Here is a 19,394-nt window from a genome sequence, read left to right on the forward strand (position 1 = left end):
GGAGAACCCACTGAAAAATAATGATCTGGAACTGATATATGAAATTCACATTGTATTTTAATTTTTTTTAAGATTTTATTTATTTATTTGACAGAGAGAGAGAACACAAGTAGGCAGAGCGGCAGGCAGAGAGAGAGGGAGAAGCAGGCTCCCCGCTGAGCAGGGAGCCCGATGCGGGGCTCGATCCCAGGACCCTGGGATCATGACCTGAGCCGAAGGCAGACGTCCAACCGACTGAGCCACCCAGGCGCCCCATATTGTGTTTTAATTTAATAACATTTTGTGATAAACATAGTAGAGAACAAAAACAACACTCATAATTCTAACAAGTTTTCATTCCATTAAAAAGTGAAGTGTGCCCCCTCACCCATTCTCTGCCCTTTCGATCCCAACTCACAGAAACAGTGAATACCAACTTTTAAAGAGTTCACAGAGGAATTGGAGACAATAGTGGGAAAAAAGGAAAAAGTAGATAACTATAAGAATCAAAAGTTGTTGGTGTCCCAAAAGGAAAACAGGAAGTATTTGCCATGTTTATAGTGCCAAGTTGTGCAAACTTTTTATATGATTCATATAAAAAAAAACTGTATTTTGGCAAAAAAAATCAGCATAATGTTTTATGTAAATTTTAATTCCAGATTAGCTTTATGTAAAATTTGTTTTTAAAAAAAGAATCAGCTTTGACATTTCGAGTGATTCCCAAGAACTTTCCCGAACAGCTTTCTATGTTCACATAAACCACAATTGTTTATAGAAGTGAATCAGAAGAAAGGCGAGCTGGGAGCAAAGAGGTGGCAGAGAGTGGTCAGCTGATGCCCAAGCTGGGGAAATGGGCAGACCTACCGATGTCATTAATAGCTTGTGGTGTGACAGGAAATGGGGAGCTTTTGTGTGCCAGCCAGACCACTTAACTCTCAAATGTGTCTGGTTGAAGAGGTTAATATGTAAGTCTCTCTTAGCAAAGACTCAGGCTCTGCTGAGATTATATGATCCAGGAGGTGCCTATGTGTAACCCAAAAGAGTTTGGGCAGGTACCACAGAGAGGTGGGTGTTTGATCCTCCTGATCAGAGATCTGATGTTCTGGGGATCAGAAGGAAGCCCCTTGAAGCTTGTTTTCATAAGTGTGTGAAGACTGGAGATCTGTTTGATAGGACCTGCTTTCTGCTGCTTTGCCTTATTACTACTCAGCTGTTGTGGAGATAAGGTGGAGTTTGCCTTTCAAAATAGGATGAAATGTCTGAATCCAAACTGAAATAATTTTGCAAAGTGAATTTATCTCCCCTAAACCTCCCCACTCCCATCCACCTCCACACCCACAAAAGGTTTCTGAAAAGAATATAACTAAGCATCTGACTGGATTTTTTAGAGTAAGGGAAGCAGTCATTCTTTTGAAAGTAATTTACCATACAAGGCTGCAAAGCTCTATAAGCCAGTCTCTATTTTTGTTAAGAGTAAAATACATTAAAACACTTGAAGCATTTTGCCTTAAATGATTTAAACCTTATAGTAAACCTTCGTTATGTTGCTGTGATCTATTTGAAATTTTGTAAGACATTTTATAGGATCCTGCTTCTTCCTGGGATTGCTTTATCTAGATTTATTTTTTTCCCAAAAGAACACATTTGCATTTTTTTATAAACTCAAATATTACAAACGGCTTTTAATGAAATAGAGACTCCTCATACCAAATCCTTTTCTATTTCAGCTGTGTCTTTTGACATTTACATCTTCTGCATAATATGCTTGTAACTGTTACTTCCGGATTCTCACTCTTTTCTTATATAGTAGATGAAGATTTCTCTCTCTCAAATTATCTTCCCTTTTAAAAATGAAGCAAGATGAAACCAGAGAAGGAGACAAACCATAATCTTAATCTTAGGAAACAAACTGAGGGCTGCTGGAGGGGAGGGGAATGGGGAGATGGGGTAACTGGGTGATGAACTTTGGGGAGGGTATGTATTGTGATGAGCACTGGGTATTATATAAGACTGATGAATCACAGACCTGAAACAAAAAATACATTATATGTTAATTAATTGAATTTAAATTAAAAATACTAAAATAAATAAATAAAATATAGAGCACTTAAAAAGAAAGAAAGAAAGAAAGAAATATATCCAAAGAAAAGATGAGTACAGGATGTCCACAACCGTGGCCAACTAATCATGTACAAAAAGAAAAAAAAAAGAATAAAAAAAAGTATCTTTCCTTATTTATTTATTTATTTATTTATTTGACAGAGAGAGACACAGCGAGAGAGGGAACACAAGCAGGGGGAGTGGGAGAGGGAGAAGCAGGCTTCCCGCTGAGCAGGGAGCCCGATGCAGGGCTCGATCCCGGGACCCTGGGATCGCGACCTGAGCCGAAGGCAGACCCTTAATGACTGAGCTACCCAGGCGCCTCTTATCTTTCCTTTTTGACCATACCCTAATATGTGGAGATATAACACCATCTTCAAAATTTGTTGTATTTCTCTTTTGGTACACTTTGTTTCCTAGAATGAATACTTGTTTTTGATTGTGTTTTTTTTTTAAGATTGTATTTATTTATTTGAAGAAAGAGAGAGAGGAGAGAGCACAAGCAGGGGGAGTGGCAGAGGGAGAAGGAGAAGCAGGCTCCCCACTGAGCAGGGAGCCAGATGTGGGGCTCGATCCCAGGACCCTGGGATCATGACCTGAGCCGAAGGCAGACACTTAACCAGCTGAGCCACCCTGGTGCCCCTTTGATTGTGTTTTTAACCATGTTTAGCTGGATGTCCAGTTTAGCTTTTTTTTTTTTTTTTTAAGACTTTGAGTTTTTGGAAGGAGTTTTAGGTTCAGAGCAAATTTAAGAGGAAGCCACAGAGATTTTCTATATACTCACTACCCACACACATGCGTAGCCTCCCCCTTATCAATATCCCCCACCAGAGTGGTACATTGGTTGCAACTGATGGACCCAGATTAGTACATTATAATCATCAAAGTCTATAGTTTATAACAGAGTTCACTTTTGTGTTGTACATTCTGTGGGTTTGTACTAATGTATAATGTCATGTATCCATCATTATATTATCATGCAGAGTATTTTTGCTGCCCTAAAAATCCTCTGTGCTCCATCTGTTCACACCCTTACCCCAACCTCCAACCCTAAGCAACCACTGATCTGTTTTCTGTCTCCATAGTTTCGCCTTTTCCAGAATGAAATATTGTTGGAATCATACAGTGTGCATGTAGCCTTTTCAAAGTGGCTTCTTTTACTTAGCAATATGCACTTAAGATTCCTCCACGTCTTTTCATGGCTTAACAGTTCATTTCTTTTTAGCACGGAATAATATTCCATTGATTGAATATATCACAGTCTATCTACTCACCTACTGAAGGACATCTTGGTTGCTTCCAAGATGTGGCCACTATGAATAAAGCTGCTATAAACATCGTATTCAGGTTTTTGCATGAACAGAAGATTTCAAATCCTTTGGTAAATAACAAGAAATGCAAGTGCTGGACTGTATGGTTCGAGTACGTTAGTTTTGTAAGAAGCTACCAAACTGTCTTCCAAAGTAAGCTGTGTGATTTTGCATTCCCTTCAGTAAAGAATGAGTCCCTTTTACTCCCCATCCTCATCAGCATTTGGTGTTGTTAGTGTTCTGGAGTTTGGCCATTCTGATAAGTGTGTAGTGGTATCTTATTATTGTTTTAATTTGCATTTCCTTGATGACATATGATATGGTGCATCTTTTCATATGCTTATTTACCATCTGTATATATTCTTTGGTGAGGTGTCTGTTAAGGTCTGTGGCCCATTTTTATGTGGATTGTTTGTATTCTTATTGTTGTGTTTTAAGTGTTCCTTGTACTTTTTAGATAACAGTATTTCACGAGATGTGTCTTTTGCAAATATTTTCTCCTAGTTTAGCTTTTGATTTTGATCATTTTTATTACTCCTTCCCCAAATGCTCAAACATGTAATCTACAGATTTTATTATTTTTCTTGGAGACCTTCCTCCCAGAGCCTTCCACCCCCTTGCTCCTTTCTGAATGGATTGATTTCCGTTTGCTGCCCCACTGTCATCCTAGGCTTCTTTTTACCTCTTTTTTTGTGTTAGATGCCTTATAGCCAGGATCTCATGTCTTTAATTTTTCTTTATGTTTTCCCTGGCATCTGACATAGCTTTCTGTTGTCTGTGAGTCTTGCACACACGGGAGTTTCGGCTCTTTTTCATCATTAGATCCTTCTATGTGCTTGTTACTTCGTCCATTTTCTGCAGTTACCATGTAAGCATCTACTTTCCTGTTCCCAAAATGTCTTTTCCACTGATGTCTCTTTTCCATTATCCCCTCCCCCATGGATTTATCCCCATTTTAAATTCCTTTAATATCATTTTAGTAAGGTGTGAGGAGGGAAAGATAGTAAATGTATGTGGCCCATCCACTATGTTTCATTGGTTGTCCAAGTTTAACTTTTGACGGATTAATTTGACTGAGGATTTAAGTACAAATTCAAACATTTTTTTTGAAAATACATTTGTCTCCTTAGAGAAGTTTTTGTTTTGTTTTGTTTTGTTTTTTTGTGGGGCTTGCAACTGTGACATGAAGGGAGTAGACCTACTATACATTTGTACAGGTGGAGGATGTTTAGAAAATTCTGTCTCAAAATTTATCCAATTACTGGATTATTTAATCCCCTTCTCTAACTCTTAGTTTACAGCTGCTATTATGGGTTGATTACTGGATTGAGAGATTAGGAAAGAAAAGAAAAAACAACTACCATCTGTACTGGCACTTAATTTAAAGCTTTGGGAGGAGATAGCTATGAAAAACAATGACTAAACTAAGATTTTGTCTTGTTTCACTGGGTATTTCTTTAGCACCCAAAATTGGGAATTGATTATTTCTGCCTGTCCTTTATGCATTCAGCAAAAGTCACTGTATCTTCTATATGGAAAAAATCATGAGAGAATATTTCCTATTGCTTCCAAAATCTATTAAACACACACGCACGCACATACACATGCCTCAAGATTTTATATGTGTAAGGCCATTTCACCTTATTAAAACAAAATGCAGAACTTCCAAGTAATTCATGAAAGTGAAACTCTTGAGTTTCCTGATCAGGTAGGTAGCTTCTGGCTGTCTCTAAGAAGGCAGTGCTAAGTGTTCAAGAAATGAACTTAAAATGTTGCTGTACTTATATTTTATCAATGCCAATGATAAAATATAAATACATTCTTTCATAATCTTTCTCTGTGGTAAAATACAAAAGGAAGAACTTTTATCTTAGCACTACTAACAGAATAAGACCCTTTCTATAATTTGAAATTGACATAACAAAAAATAATAAGAAAAACCCTTAATTTGTGTATGTGTGCATGCTTGTGTGTATGTATAGATAGAAGCTTTAAAATGTAAAAGGGTAATTTTAAACTTTTTTTTCTTTTAAGTGATAGTCTAAGATATTATCTGGTGATTAAATAATCAGGCAGCTTGCCTCTCTATTCATTTTAGATGTCAAATATCTTCAGGTTTAATGAGTGCCCTCTTTTATTGAAACATTTAATTATCTTCCCTTGATGGTAGTCTCCACACCACTGTAGCAAAATTTATCATATTAACACAGAGCTACAGCTCATCCAAGGAGACTGATGGCTGGGCTAAGGTATAAACCTTGGAGTGAGATGAGCAGCTCCATGTACCCTGAGATTGCCAAAAACAGCCTTATGCGGCTGGAGGTTGCACCAATTTGACAGACCCAATGGTGCAGAAAATTGGTCTATGGAATAGAATACTAAATATTTATTGTGAATATCCAAAGGATAAATGAATCATTTCATCTTTTTCATCATTATCAACCAAAGGACTGCCCATTTGGTAGCATGTATGTCTATTCTCAAGATTAATCATTCATTTATTTTAAGTAAAATAGCTCATCTTCCTCAAGGTCCCTTCATTCTCTAAAAGAATATGAATACCATGATGAAGACTGCATTTTGTGTATTTGCAAGGTCCTTATAGCTGGACTAAGACATGTTTTGTTACTTTAATGATAACATAAGGAAAGGGAGAGAGAGTGGAAGGAGGTCTCATCCAACTTTTATTGTCCACTATATAATACACTCTTTCATTCATTTTCTCATTTACCCTATGTCAGATATGTAGATAGAATTATTAATATTGTCTCTGTTTAACAGAGAAAACTGAGACCAGAGTCATTAAGTAATCTGCCCCAAGGCACTCTGCTATTATATCATAACACTAAGATTTAAATCCAAGTCTGCCTGACCTCAAAACCTGTTTTTTTCTTCTTTTTTTACTATTACAGCTTTCTCTATCCCATATGGTTTTTCTTAGTCATAGAAATGTTGTCCTTCACAGAGGAAATTAAGTTCATTATTGTTTTCATTGTCCTTTATTCATATTTACCACAGTTTGGTCTGTAGTCAGCAAATAATCACAGTAAATAAAAGAAGCAGGTAGGAACCACATAGAGGTAAAAAACTAGTCCATTCATCAGCAGGTAACATTAACACTTGCTGAAGAGACTCTATTGACCTCAGTGGACTAATTTCAGAACTATTGGCTTCCATTGCAAACTCTAGACACACACCAGTGAATGCAGTTGGCTTCAGTTCCTCAGGGAAATAAACTTCCACAGTAGCAATCGAAGAATCTAAAACAAAGAAGAATTGGAGAGTAGTTCTTATTCGGGGATTTCTTCAGAAGAAAACTTGCCTCACTTTGTACAAAATAAATACTCTAGAAGAGTTGTGTGTTAGTTAATATGTCTGAATTTGAGTGATCATTTGAAAACTATTCCCTGTTTATAGGTAATTTAATGTGAATTACACTTTAAAATTAAAAAAAGCACTCATCCTATAATTTAATTATTTAGTACAAATTAAATTTCATTATTTGATTCATATTTTATAGTACTTCAATTATGACTATTATGACTTTTCTGCCAGGTGTCTATCATAATAATAATTTCAGTTTGTTTCTCCCAATTTGTTGGGGTTTGTTGGCTTTTTTTTCTTTGCTTTTTTTTTATTTTGAAGACTCTCTGATATCCATGGTTCTTTATAAGTTAACAAAGTATTTTTCTGTTTATTGTTATACTCAACTCCTCCATTCTTCTACTTGCCCTTCAGAAAACTCAAGTGGTAAAAAATACTGAAATATATAGCATAGGCTACACTATAGGAAAAAAATTTTTTTAAAGATTTTATTTATTTATTTGACAGAGAGAGTGAGAGAACACAAGCAGGGGGCAGGGGCAGAGAGAGAGAGGGAGAAATAGGCCCCCCACTGAGCAGGGAGCCCAACAAATGGGGCTTGATCCCAGGACCCCAGGATCATGACCTGAGCCAAAGGCAGACACTTAACCGACTGAGCCACCCAGGCACCTTTACACTGTAGGAAAAAATTAAACCTCTTTAGGTAATTTCTTTAACTCTTAGTTAAAAACTCTTAGTTTTTAACTAAGTCCTTAAAGTCCTTAAACATCTGCCTTCGGCTCAGGTCATGATCCCAGGGTTCTGGGATCAAGCCCCGCATCCAGCTCCCTGCTCAGGGGAAAGCCTGCTTCTCCCTCTCCCACTCTCCTTGCTTGTGTTCCTTCTCTTGCTTTGTCTCTCTCTGTCAAATAAATAAATAAAATCTTTAAAAAAAAAACAAAACACTATAATACAGTGCTGTTCTAAACTATGATATAGAATATACACCAAGATAGTCCAAGATAGTTGATTTGTTTCTTTTGTCTTTTTTTCTGCAGTATCCTCAGAGATTTATAACAGTGATTGCTACATTGGTAGTGGTCAACAAATATTTGTTGAAAATTGAATGAATTGAACAAGGGATTGGAAAACAGGAAGAATGTAGTTTCAGTTGTAGAGTATATATGGAAATTTAAGGCTAAAAATTAGGTTCAGATCCAGAAAGGTTTTATGTAGAAAATATTATATAATCATATAAAGTTCAGGAAGCAGGAAATTAGGCTAGACCTTTTTGAAATAATTTTCTATATTTACTTCAATATTTATCAGCAATAGACTATCATATTTAAAAGTCAATTCATTTCTCTTTCCCTAGAGGTAATTATTATTCTTAAATTGGCTTAAATCATTCCTATTTAATGCTTTTATACTTGCACTATGCATTTATGTATTGACAACAATATCTAGTATTGATTAGTATGTTTGTAAAATATACATAAATAACCACTATGGTAAAAAAATGTACATTCTCTTCTATAACTCATGATTTTTCCTTTAGCTTTGTGTGCTGTATATTTCCATTTTGATACAGTTAGCCCTGAGTGACTCTTTTTAATTGCTCTTATGGCACACAATTTTATGTTTATGTCATGTTTTACTTATGGATTTATCAATTCTATTGCTTGAAATTGAGGTAGTTTCCAAAGTTTGGCTAATATGAACAATGCACTAGTGAACATCCTTATCCATATCTTTGTGTGCACATATGTACTTTCCTGTACATTCCTACATATTTCCTACATAAATATGTAGAAATGTAATTGTTTGCTTACAAGTTTTGAGTACCTTCAACTTTACTAGATACTATCAAACTCTTCTCCTAAGTGCTTTACAATTTACAGTTCCCTCTGTAATAATTTCAAGTTCTCTTTTCCCAGCGATTTATCGACTTTGCTATTGTTGAATTAAGTGTGAAATGTCTTTTTGTATGGATTTCATTTGAGTTTCTCTGATTATAAAGGAAAGTGAGCAACTGATAGCATAAATATTGACCATTCTCATTTCCTTTTCTGTCAATTGACTATTGTTCATTGCTTATTGGAATATCTCCTAGGTATGACAGATCTCATTTACAAGTTTTTAGCTTATCTTTATATTTTAACTTTGTATATGGATTATTTTATTATACAAACATTATCAGGTTTATCAATCCTTATTATTATGTTGCTTTTATGGGTTTTTTTAAAAAATATTTTCTCCTTGAATATCATATTTTATTCTTTGAATTTAAATATTAATTTGGGGGAGAACTGACATCTACATGATACTGAGTCCTCCTATTCATATATTGGATATGGTATATCTCTCCATTTGTATGTGTCTTTCCATACAATTATATCATGCCATTACGATTATGCATATCTTTAAAAATATGTAGTGTTTTTATTGCCACTGCCATTTAAAAACCATTTTATTTGGTTATTATTTATGTACCTCAACCGTAATGATTTTCATATATCAAGTATATATTTCATATATCCAGTAACCTTGCTAAATGCTCTTATTAATTCCAATAGCTTGTCAGCAAATTCCCCCTGAATTTTCTGTGGACACAATTCTGTTGTGTTCAAATAATTTATCCATTTCCAATGATTAAGTATCTTATCACTTCTTATTTTATTGCATTAGCTAGGAATTCCTGTGATATAGTCTGGAAGCAGTGATAGTAAACATCCTTATCTGGTTTCCACCTTTAATTGTAATATTTCTAAATTTTCACTTTTAAATGTGTCATTTGCTAGAGATTTTGGTAGATTTTCTTGTCAGACTAAGGAAGTTCTATTTTATTAATAGCTTGCTTAGCATGTTTTTCAAAGTAAATATTGGATTGTAGGCTCTTCTACATATTTTGAGAGCGCATAAGCTTTTTGTCTCCATTAATCTGTTGATGAGATGAATTACATTAATAGATTTTTCTATTATTGAACAACGCTTGCATTTGTTTGAAAAACTCTTCCTAGTCATGATTTTTTCTTATACATTGCTTGTGGCATTTGATATTTCATTTTGTATTTCAGCATCTATAGTCTAAAATCAGAACAGTATATAACTTCATTTTCTCAATCATTATGGGTATCAAGTTTCCAGAAATCTCTAAATATGCCAAGGAACTTTCTCTCTCTCTCTCTCTCTCTCTCCCTCCATCTCTCTCTCTCTCTCTCTCTCTTTCTCTCGTGTGTGTGTGTGTGTGTGTGTGTGTGTGTGTGTGTGTGTGTGTGTGTGTGTGTAGCTGGTTGATTCTGCAACTAATTTTAATTTCAGGCTATTTTATAAAATACCGGAAAGCCATATTCAATGTCCTTTTCCCTAGATTTGGATGCACATGCTTTCCTATCTGCAACATCTCTTTTTATTATTTTCCATCTTACAAAATCAGCATCATTGGGGTGCCCGGGTGGCTCTGTTGGTTGAGAGTCCGACTTGATTTCAGCTCAGGTCATGATCTCAGGGTGGTGAGATCAAGCCGCGAGTCAAGCTCTGCACTGAGCCTGAAACCTGCTTAAGACTTTCTCTCCCTTTTCCTCTGTTCCCCCGCACCGGCCTCACATCTCTTGTTCACTCGCTCTCTCTAAAAACTAAAATAAATAAATGAATAAACAAATAAATCATAAAATCAGCATCATTAAGGTGAACACAAAAAATTAAAAATTATGGGGCGCCTGGGTGGCTCAGTCGTTGGGTGACTGCCTTCGGCTCATGTCATGATCCCAGGGTCCAGGAATCAAGCCCCGCATCGAGCCCCGCATCGAGCCCCGCATCGAGCCCCGCATCGGGCTACCTGCTCCGCGGGAAACCTGCTTCTCCCTTTCCCACTCCCCCTGCTTGTGTTCCCTCTCTCGCTATCTCTCTGTGTCAAATAAATAAATAAAAATCTTTAAAAAAAAAAAAAACTTACAACCTTCCAAGTTTCTGTAATTTTTAGTGCTGCTTTTCTGAATCATTTTTTAAAGACCGTGGGCAAAATCTGCCTTTTTCCCTGGTAACCTTGGCATTTGACGGGTACGCTCTTCTCGGTTAACGTTCACAGCAGCGAGAACAGTGGAGGCAGGAGGTGGAAGCAGCTCCGCCTCAAGACACGGGAGTCACCGCAAGCCTGTAACAGCCTGAGGCCTCCCTCTTAGGCTGGCTCATTCTCGAGGACCTGTAACCGCTCATTTCAAATATGGAATGAAAAAAAAAGATACAATGCATAAATCCCACTAACTTTGACAGAGCAAATGAGACTTTTTGTGTGAGTGTGTGTTTTACATGGAGAATGAATAACAAGCTTATGAAGTAGGTGCATTTACACCAATTGCATTTATGGCTTTCTACAACCCTCGTTCCCCTTTTCCCCTCTTCGGTCTTAATGTATTCTTTTGGGTTTCACTCAAGCCTTTCCTTTTCAGGGAAGCTGGACATCTTTGAGCCATTTTGCCTACTTTTTATTAAATGACAATGGATAATATTAATAAGTTGATGATATGAATGACCAGTTATTGAACACTTGACTATATGCAAGGCTCTCTTCCAGAAATCTTACATATTTTATCTCATTTAATTCACACAATAACTCAATGGATTAGGTACTACTCTTATTAATCTCATTTTATAGATATAAAAACTGAAGCACAAAAAGGTTCATCACTTGCCTACGATCACACAGGCGGAAGGGGCCAGAAGACTAACACAGGCTGTCTGATCTCAGAACCTAGAATCTTCACCATTACTCAGGGATATATGGTAACCAGGGAGACTGAGCTCTACCAATAGACAGGCTGGTAAATATTTTAATTCCACTAAGAAATAGGATGCCTCAGGTAATTTAAAGTTCATATCTTTCCAAAACGTCTTTGAGAAGTATTTCCACAGGTGAGAATTTGAGGTCACTTGACAGTTCAGTGTAAAAGAGATACTGGGATGAACAGCAAATCTCAGCTTCACTTATTTTCTGTGGAAGCTTGACCAGTTTTATCACCACCCGGAGCTTAACTTTCCTAATGTATTAAATAGTGACAATAATACGTGAATGTTACTGTGAAGATTGAGATATCAGAGGATAATTCCCAGAATACAGTTAACTACATCCTCAATTATTATTAGTTCATGTCCACCTTCTTCCGTCAACTGTAGTGCCAACTATGAATTTCCCTGGGGTAGGATGAGCCTGGGAAATGAGTTCAAGGGGAATGAAGGAAGTATTGATTAGCTGAGGAGGAACATTGCATTATTAATTTTTGTATCTCCCTCAATCGGTATCTTCAATGATCAGTGCATAACAAATGTTTGTTGTTAAATTGGTGAGTAAAAATGTCATAAAATTAAGTAGTCAGTGGATATTTTAAATATATAAAAATAAAGTCTTTCCACATATTTGACATGCATTTTAAAGGACTGAGGTAAACATAACATGCATGTTCCTGGGAAATTATTTACAATTAAGAAAGATTGATGGGGGCCCCTTGTTAATTTCTGACTTAAAGATACTCAGTTTTTACTGTGACACCATTTCTTGTTCTCTGACATGCTTAGGTTCGCATTTGTTTGATCATTCATTAAATTACCTGATTTATCTTCTAGACCAAAAACAGAGGATGCTTGGGTATTTGCAAAGCCTAATGCCATTCAGGCTCTTGGTGTGATGTCGTTTGGTGAGTATATGATTTCACAGGCCCTTTCTCAATATGGAGTCTTCAGTATAATGAAAAAGTTTCTTATTTGTGTCTGGAGAGCAAATGTCCCAAGTTTTAGGCTTCCTATTAGCACCATATGGTCTAGTTTGTGCCAACATAAAATTAGGCTCAAACTTTTCTCACTCATCACTAAAATTTGATTTAATTTGGACAAGTCTCTTTCTCATGCAGAAAACTCATTACAGTCATCTTATTTTTTAACTTGAAAATCTAGCAAGTGTTATGTGCTTATTCAAAACCTTGCACACAAAGTATTACAAATTGGCCAGATGTCTAAAGCTACTCTGTTATATCCCAGATTGGAAAGGAAGCCATGGACTGAAAACATAGTGTTGTTTAGATTTCCCTTAAGATTGGAAGGCCACTAGGAAATGGAAAATGGGAGAGAAAGTTGGATAGGCCTGGTTTATATCAAGACTGACATGAAGAGACCACATAAGCCTAACGTGAGTGAAATTTCTCATTCCTACAGTTGTTAAAAAAGTTATTTTTGGACATAGCTAGTGAATTAATGTATTTGAACTTCAGTAGCATTCCAAAGTCACATACATCTCTGAATTTTTAGAAGAAAAAAGAGAACCTTAGTGCTTGTGATAAAGGACAGTTGGAAGGCAGGCAGGCAGGGACAAGGGGCCCCTGCCCTAAGAGGAAACCACCCTTAAAAGGATTTTACTCGGCCCTGGAAGGAGCCCTCCACCCTTTCCCATGTGATAGATGACAAAAATCTGATTGGATGACAGGTGCAGGGAGGGTTAATCGATTAAAACAGCCCTCCAACAAGCCCACAAAAACCCCTATAGATTTAGAAACTCCAATGGCAACCCTCTCGGGTCCCCTCCGTCCTCGGGAGCTTTGTACTATCACTTTGCTATCGCTCAGTAAACTTGCTTCACTGCCTGCCACTCTGTCCGGTCTACCTCTTCATTCTTCAAAGCCACCTGACCAAGAACTGTGGGCACCGAAGGAGAAGGAAATCCAGTAACATTTGCTTTAATGGTGCTCTTTTTTTTTTCTTTTTTGTATTGCAGCATTTATTTGCCACCATAACTGCTTCTTAGTTTATGGTTCTTTGGAAGACCCCACAGTAGCTAACTGGTCCCGCATCATCCATGTGTCTACCTTGGCTTCTGTACTTACCAGTACTCTCTTTGCTACATGTGGATACTTGACCTTTACTGGCTTCACCCAAGGTAAAATGAGAGATTCGGTTCTCATCATATTTTGTTATTCACATGGACTGGTTCTGTCGCTCCTCATTTTCGGCACAATTATACCCAGTATTCTACTTCAGAGTATCGCTATCTCTTCTGTCCATTCTCTCCTCTCCCTTCCCACCTCTGCCGTTTCTGTTTTCCTGATTTTCTCCCTTTTGAACTGCTAAACCTGTTTCTGTAGTTCCTTTCCTCTCCTCTTCCATGCTTTCACTTAAAAGCACTTGAAATCTGGCTTCCCTCTCCGCTGCAGCTTCACTCTCAGAAATACCAGCGTCCTCCCACTCTTCAAAGTGAATCATCTTGGTTCTGATTCTCGTGCACCTCTGTGAATCACTTAACAGTTCTGAACATCCTGTCTTTTCTCCCATAGGAGAAGGAGCACTACCACATCATCATTCACTCTTTCCCCCTGAGTGATTGCTCTTTGCTTTCTCTTACCTTCTCTCCCCTTCTACTCCCACCTTCCATTAACTGGCCCAGGCAAGTTGCCTTCTTTTCTCTCAACAAATTCCCTGGAGATTGTCATTGTTTTATAAACTCTAGTCCAGACCTTTCTTTTCATCTCCAGCCTCTTGCCTGCAGGACATTCCTGCTTAGTTATCCCTTCTTGCCTTAAACACAAAACGTCATCTTTCGCACAGAAGCAGCCCCACCTCTTCCCCCCTCCTCCTCCACCTCACCACCTGACACTGAATTTATTTCTCTTTTCCCTGTTCGCCCAGGCCCAACAGCTGAGTGGTTCTCTCTTCTTCCTTTGACCTGTGCCCTCACTCCTCTGTGTAGTATTAATACCCTGGTAAATGCTGTGATTCAAACATGTCACAGCTTTTGCAGGTCTATTATCTCATTTGACCTTGACACAACCCTATGAAGGTAAGTGGAATAACTAGTTTTACCCCCTGCTTAAAACACAAAGAGGTGAAGGAACCTGCCCAAGCTGGCTGGTGACAAAGTAGAAAACAAGTCTCCTGACTTCCAGTTCAATTTTCATTCCATTCTCTCTTGCTGTCTACCCCACTTTGGTCAAGGCCGACCCATTAAAAGCGTCTCTTATCCTCCAGCTCCTCTTCACTCAGTTTTCAGATGATACTAGGTACTCTTGGGTGTATTGTTTCAAATAGAGGTCACAGGTAACTATGATTATAGGCAGAGATTTCTCAAGAAATAAAGAAAAAAGTAAAAACGGCTTCAAAACAAAGTGTTTAACATAATTCCAATGCCATCAAAAATACAATCCATGTATGTGCCATTAGAGTGCGGCAATGAAGTGACTGTGAAAATCTTGATAAAAATTGTCTCAAAACATTGCCATGTATCACTGTTGCTACATCATTTGCCAAGGTGAATGGCCTGTAGGCTCCAGTCTGTACAAAACCTTGGTTTTTAAATGCCTTCCCTGTATGACATAAACCCTTTTTCTTAGTCACACCTTCCTAGTGTTATTATCGGTGGTAATTGCTTAGATATAATTAAATCTTTACATAACAAAGCTGACGGGTTGGTTTTGGTTTGGGCTTTTTGTTGTTGTTTTTTTCTTTAACCTAGCTATAATTCCTGAAAATAGACTCAAGCTGGAATAAGCTGACATTGTTTCTTCAGGCCATTTCATCTTAGGCAAATCTGGTCTTTCCTGTGCAAACTGCTTGCTTCTTTTGTTTTCCCTTTTAGTAGATATATTTCAGCTTGTGAGGCAGTAAAGAAGTCGAGGTTGTTCTTGACATTCTCAGTCACTTTTTACTGAAGGTTAATGAACAGGGACCTTCTGTCCTCTTTTCTGAGTGGTAGAACATTTTCAGTCAGACTTGAAGCAGGTCTTTGCCACGACTGCTTGTGGTTTAATCCCTTTCCGCCTAAAAGGGACCCTAGGAGGTAATGTACATTTGTTCCAGTTGATAGGAGGAGGGGAGAAGAGTCATTAAAGTAAGTCTTGGCAGAGGTGGGTCATTTAGCTTTTTAATTAAAGAAAAAAGGACAGAAGTATAGTTTTGTTTTCTTTTTAAATAGTGTGGTAGTGTGTGACTTTGATCTTATTTTTCTATTCAGTCTAACTGGAAAATGTGACCCAAATTTTAAAATGTAAGCATGTTATATTAAGGAAATAAATAGGCCTGGGGCACCTGGGTGGCTCAGTTGTTAGGCGTCTGCCTTCGCCTCAGGTCATGGTCCCAGGGTCCTGGGATGGAGCCGTGCATCAGGCTCCCTGCTCAGCGGGGAAGACTGCTTCTCCCTCTCCCACTCCCCCTGCTTGTGTTCCCTCTCTCAATGTGTCTTTCTCTGTCAAATAAATAAATAAAATCTTAAAAAAAAAAAAGGAAATAAATAGGCACAAATATTGTTTGTTTCGGTATTGGGAAACTTTTTACTGACATGACTTCTGCCCTCATTAGATCCCTCTATTTCTTCATAGATGTCTGAGAAAATGTAGTCTCTAAATAAGAATTGGTTCACGGTGTGCATGGTCCATTGTTTAGTTTGGAACTAATTAAATATAATGCTTTACCCCAGAAATAACCATATTTTCACAGTTTTGAATTAGTGTACTTGCACTCGGGTTCATCAGATACCATGAAAGGTGAATAGTTGCTGTGGCCCTCAGTCTGGGATTAAACCCTACAGCAATGATATACAGGGAATTCAGCTCCCCAGATGTACTCGTCTGCTCTTCCTTTCAGGATTGCCCTTGATCTAAGAATAACATTTCAAAAGGAAATCTGTTTAAGACTTTTTTTTTTAATAACAAAGTCACTTATTTACCAGAAACAAAGACCAGAAGCAAGTTTATAAAGCTAGTGCACAAGAATTTAGGGAGTTGGTTCAGGTGTCAGAAGACAATGGATGAAAGTATTTTTCAGAAGTTGATACAAATTTAAGGCAAATCTACTAAAAACAAACAATTAGAATAAGAGAAAAACTGTCACTGATGAATTCATCTTCAAGTGGAAAATGTACTAGTTTTAATATCAGTCATAATTATATAGTTATTGAAAACAAAAAACCTTGTATTTAGACTTGGCAGTCTATTCTATTAATTAAATGGAGTTTATGGAGCTCTACTTATACAATAAATATCCAATATCTGATTTGTTAGATATTTATCTCAAATATTCAGTTGAAATAAATCTATTTTATATTATTCTCCAGGAGACTTATTTGAAAACTATTGCAGAAATGATGATTTGGTAACATTCGGAAGGTTCTGTTATGGAGTCACTGTCATTTTAACGTACCCAATTGAATGTTTTGTGACTAGAGAGGTAAGCACAATTCCTTTCCAACATTTTACCTAGTCGATCCTTCTACTACATTTAATTTAGGAAGATTTGTAAATAATTTAAATCTGTAAATTCACAAGTGCATGGTAAGTCATATAATTTATAAGTCTCTTTTTCAACCAGTTTAAAGATAAATTTATATTCAAATGTTTACAAGTTACTTTTTCAAAAGTTGGATTTGAAGATCATGTTTGGTGGTTTAGTTTATATTAGCATAAGTATAAATATTTATACAACTGCATTCCAAAATGAATGCCAGCCTTTAATAGAGCCAAACTAAGTGGTTTTTTTCTTAAAAGCATTCTTACAAAGAAATTAAGTACTAAGATTTAAAACGTGTATTACAAAATCGTTCTTTTGCTAAGATGCTTTATAAGTCAATGTGTATTAAAGGCAACTTTGAACAGATTTTGATCAGTTTTGTTATTTTGAAAAAACTAAAATGTCTTATTATCTATGGAAAACCAAAATTCAATTTAAACCACTAGTTTACAGATATATTTTATTTATATATTTATACAAATATATATTTTTACACCATGTAAAATAATAAAGATAGTATATTACATATATATGTATTTGTGATGTACTTGTACTATATGTATGGATTTGCAAAGGACGATTAAGTGAAAAAGAAATCATTCTTTTTCTGTAAAGCTGGATAGCTTGTCGGGAATCCCTCATACAGTCAGCGAAAAATCCACTGTACCAGTCAGCAGAAAAACATGATCCTGCTTCACAGTGGTTCTTTGAGCAATCACACTGAAAAGGGCTTAGTTTTAGGATCTATTCCTAGAGGCTGTTTACACAGTGCACCATGTGAATGGGTCTAATGTGTGAAGTGAACCGCCTACAGAGCTTTAAATACGCTAACTAATCAGCAGGCTTCTAGAGGAAGACCAGTGCTTACCTTATGCCAGTTCTGGGGGATAAGGAACTGCTCAGGAAAATGGAATAAGGAAATGTTCAGCACTATGTATATCCTTTACAATTAGCACTTGTCCTCACTTACAAATGTGTAACTCACAGACTAGTTCTCCACCTTGAATATAAGGGAGAAGTAGATTGAAATTTACTTTATGAAGATTTTTCAAATCTAAGAAACTTGAAAAATTTTTTGCTCTTGTTAGATGCAGGGATTGGTTTTATTTTAGCTTCTGCCCAGTACTTTGGGTTCAAATCTGATCTGTAGGTCAGCGGTAACAGATGCTGCATTCTCATGTGGCTTCTGGTGAACTGCTTGTGGACAATCTGAGTCACTCCACCTGCACAGTTTATGTCTTTAGTTCTTGGAACTTGTTTCCTTTCTAGCTGCCATGACAGGAAGATAGAACTGACTCAAGAGTCTCTGCCATGATAGCAAATACTAGGCAGAGGAACCTCAAATATACTTCACTCATTCACTTCCTTTTTCTCTCCTTTCTACACACACACACACACACACACACACACACACACACACACACACACAGTTAGCATAAACACAGTCAAAGCCATTTCTACTCATAGATAAAGTAGCCAGCCACATAAAAGGGTGCCAAAAAGCCTGTCCATACCCCTAATGAATATCTCTCAGTAGCCTGCCACACGCAGTGATTTTCTACTATTATAATCATGTATTAGAGGCTTCTATAAGAATGAATTTTAAATATTTAAAAAACATCACTAATTGTAAAACCATAAATAAGTAAAAGTTATTAATATTCCCAGTAATTATTAGTAGAGCTATGGCAGTGTCCAGTCTGTGAGGAATGTTACTTATCTGGAATGTTAGACAAGTAACAGCTTGGAGGGTTGGCTTCATTAAGGTCCCCCAGCATCTGACCTTCTACCATTTCCAACTCTTGTCTCAGGGCTCTCTTGCAGAGTCAGCCCTATTCAGATATTCTCTTTCTTGTCTTCCATAGGTATCTTTCCTGTTCTTCTTTCTTCTTTTGCTCTTTTCACACTGTTGCCTCAGTCTCTAATTCTGCTCTAAATCCTACCCATGTTTTAAGCCCTACCTCTAGCCAAGGTAGGACAAGGACATTTCAGGATTGCTGTAAAGCTGATTACTCAAGAAAGATGGATCTAGGTAACTAAAGCTCTTCTAGTTCTAAATTCTATTTGATCTTTTTTATCCAGATCACTATTTGTTTTCTTAGATTGGTTGACTCTTTCCAATCTCCTCTCATTCAAAAATCTAAATACCATCCATAGATTCTGTTAGTGACGACCTTGTTGGACTCAAATACCTTATAAGGTAACTTCCTAAGATCTTTCTTACACTTGAGAAATATGTTTTTTCACCCATTATATACCATGTTTTGGGTCTGTAATATAATATACTACCTGTCTAATAATTCGGCAAAGAATACTTGTTATTGAAACGTGTGTTTGTCTATGTGTAAGTACTTTGGAAAAGATAGGACATTCGTATGGCTTAAGATTTGATTGATTGCCTTACTGGTAGTGTTTTATACAGTCCTAAGTGCTATAATATGA

General features: G+C 36.8%; 1 protein-coding gene across 1 annotated transcript in view; it reads left to right on the forward strand.

The window, feature by feature from the left end:
• SLC38A11 (solute carrier family 38 member 11) overlaps positions 1–19,394 on the forward strand; it is a 53,716-nt gene that overhangs the window by 22,721 nt on the left and 11,601 nt on the right. The window contains exons 8-10 of the mRNA XM_028121356.2: positions 12,312–12,382; positions 13,453–13,614; positions 16,780–16,892. Coding sequence (XP_027977157.1) covers positions 12,312–12,382; positions 13,453–13,614; positions 16,780–16,892 — 346 coding nt within the window. The remainder of the gene's footprint in view (positions 1–12,311; positions 12,383–13,452; positions 13,615–16,779; positions 16,893–19,394) is intronic.

This window comes from Eumetopias jubatus, unplaced genomic scaffold (assembly GCF_037043125.1).
Source record: "Eumetopias jubatus isolate StellerSeaLion01/CBP00866 unplaced genomic scaffold, mEumJub1_p1.0 scaffold_3, whole genome shotgun sequence".
NCBI lineage: Eukaryota > Metazoa > Chordata > Mammalia > Carnivora > Otariidae > Eumetopias > Eumetopias jubatus.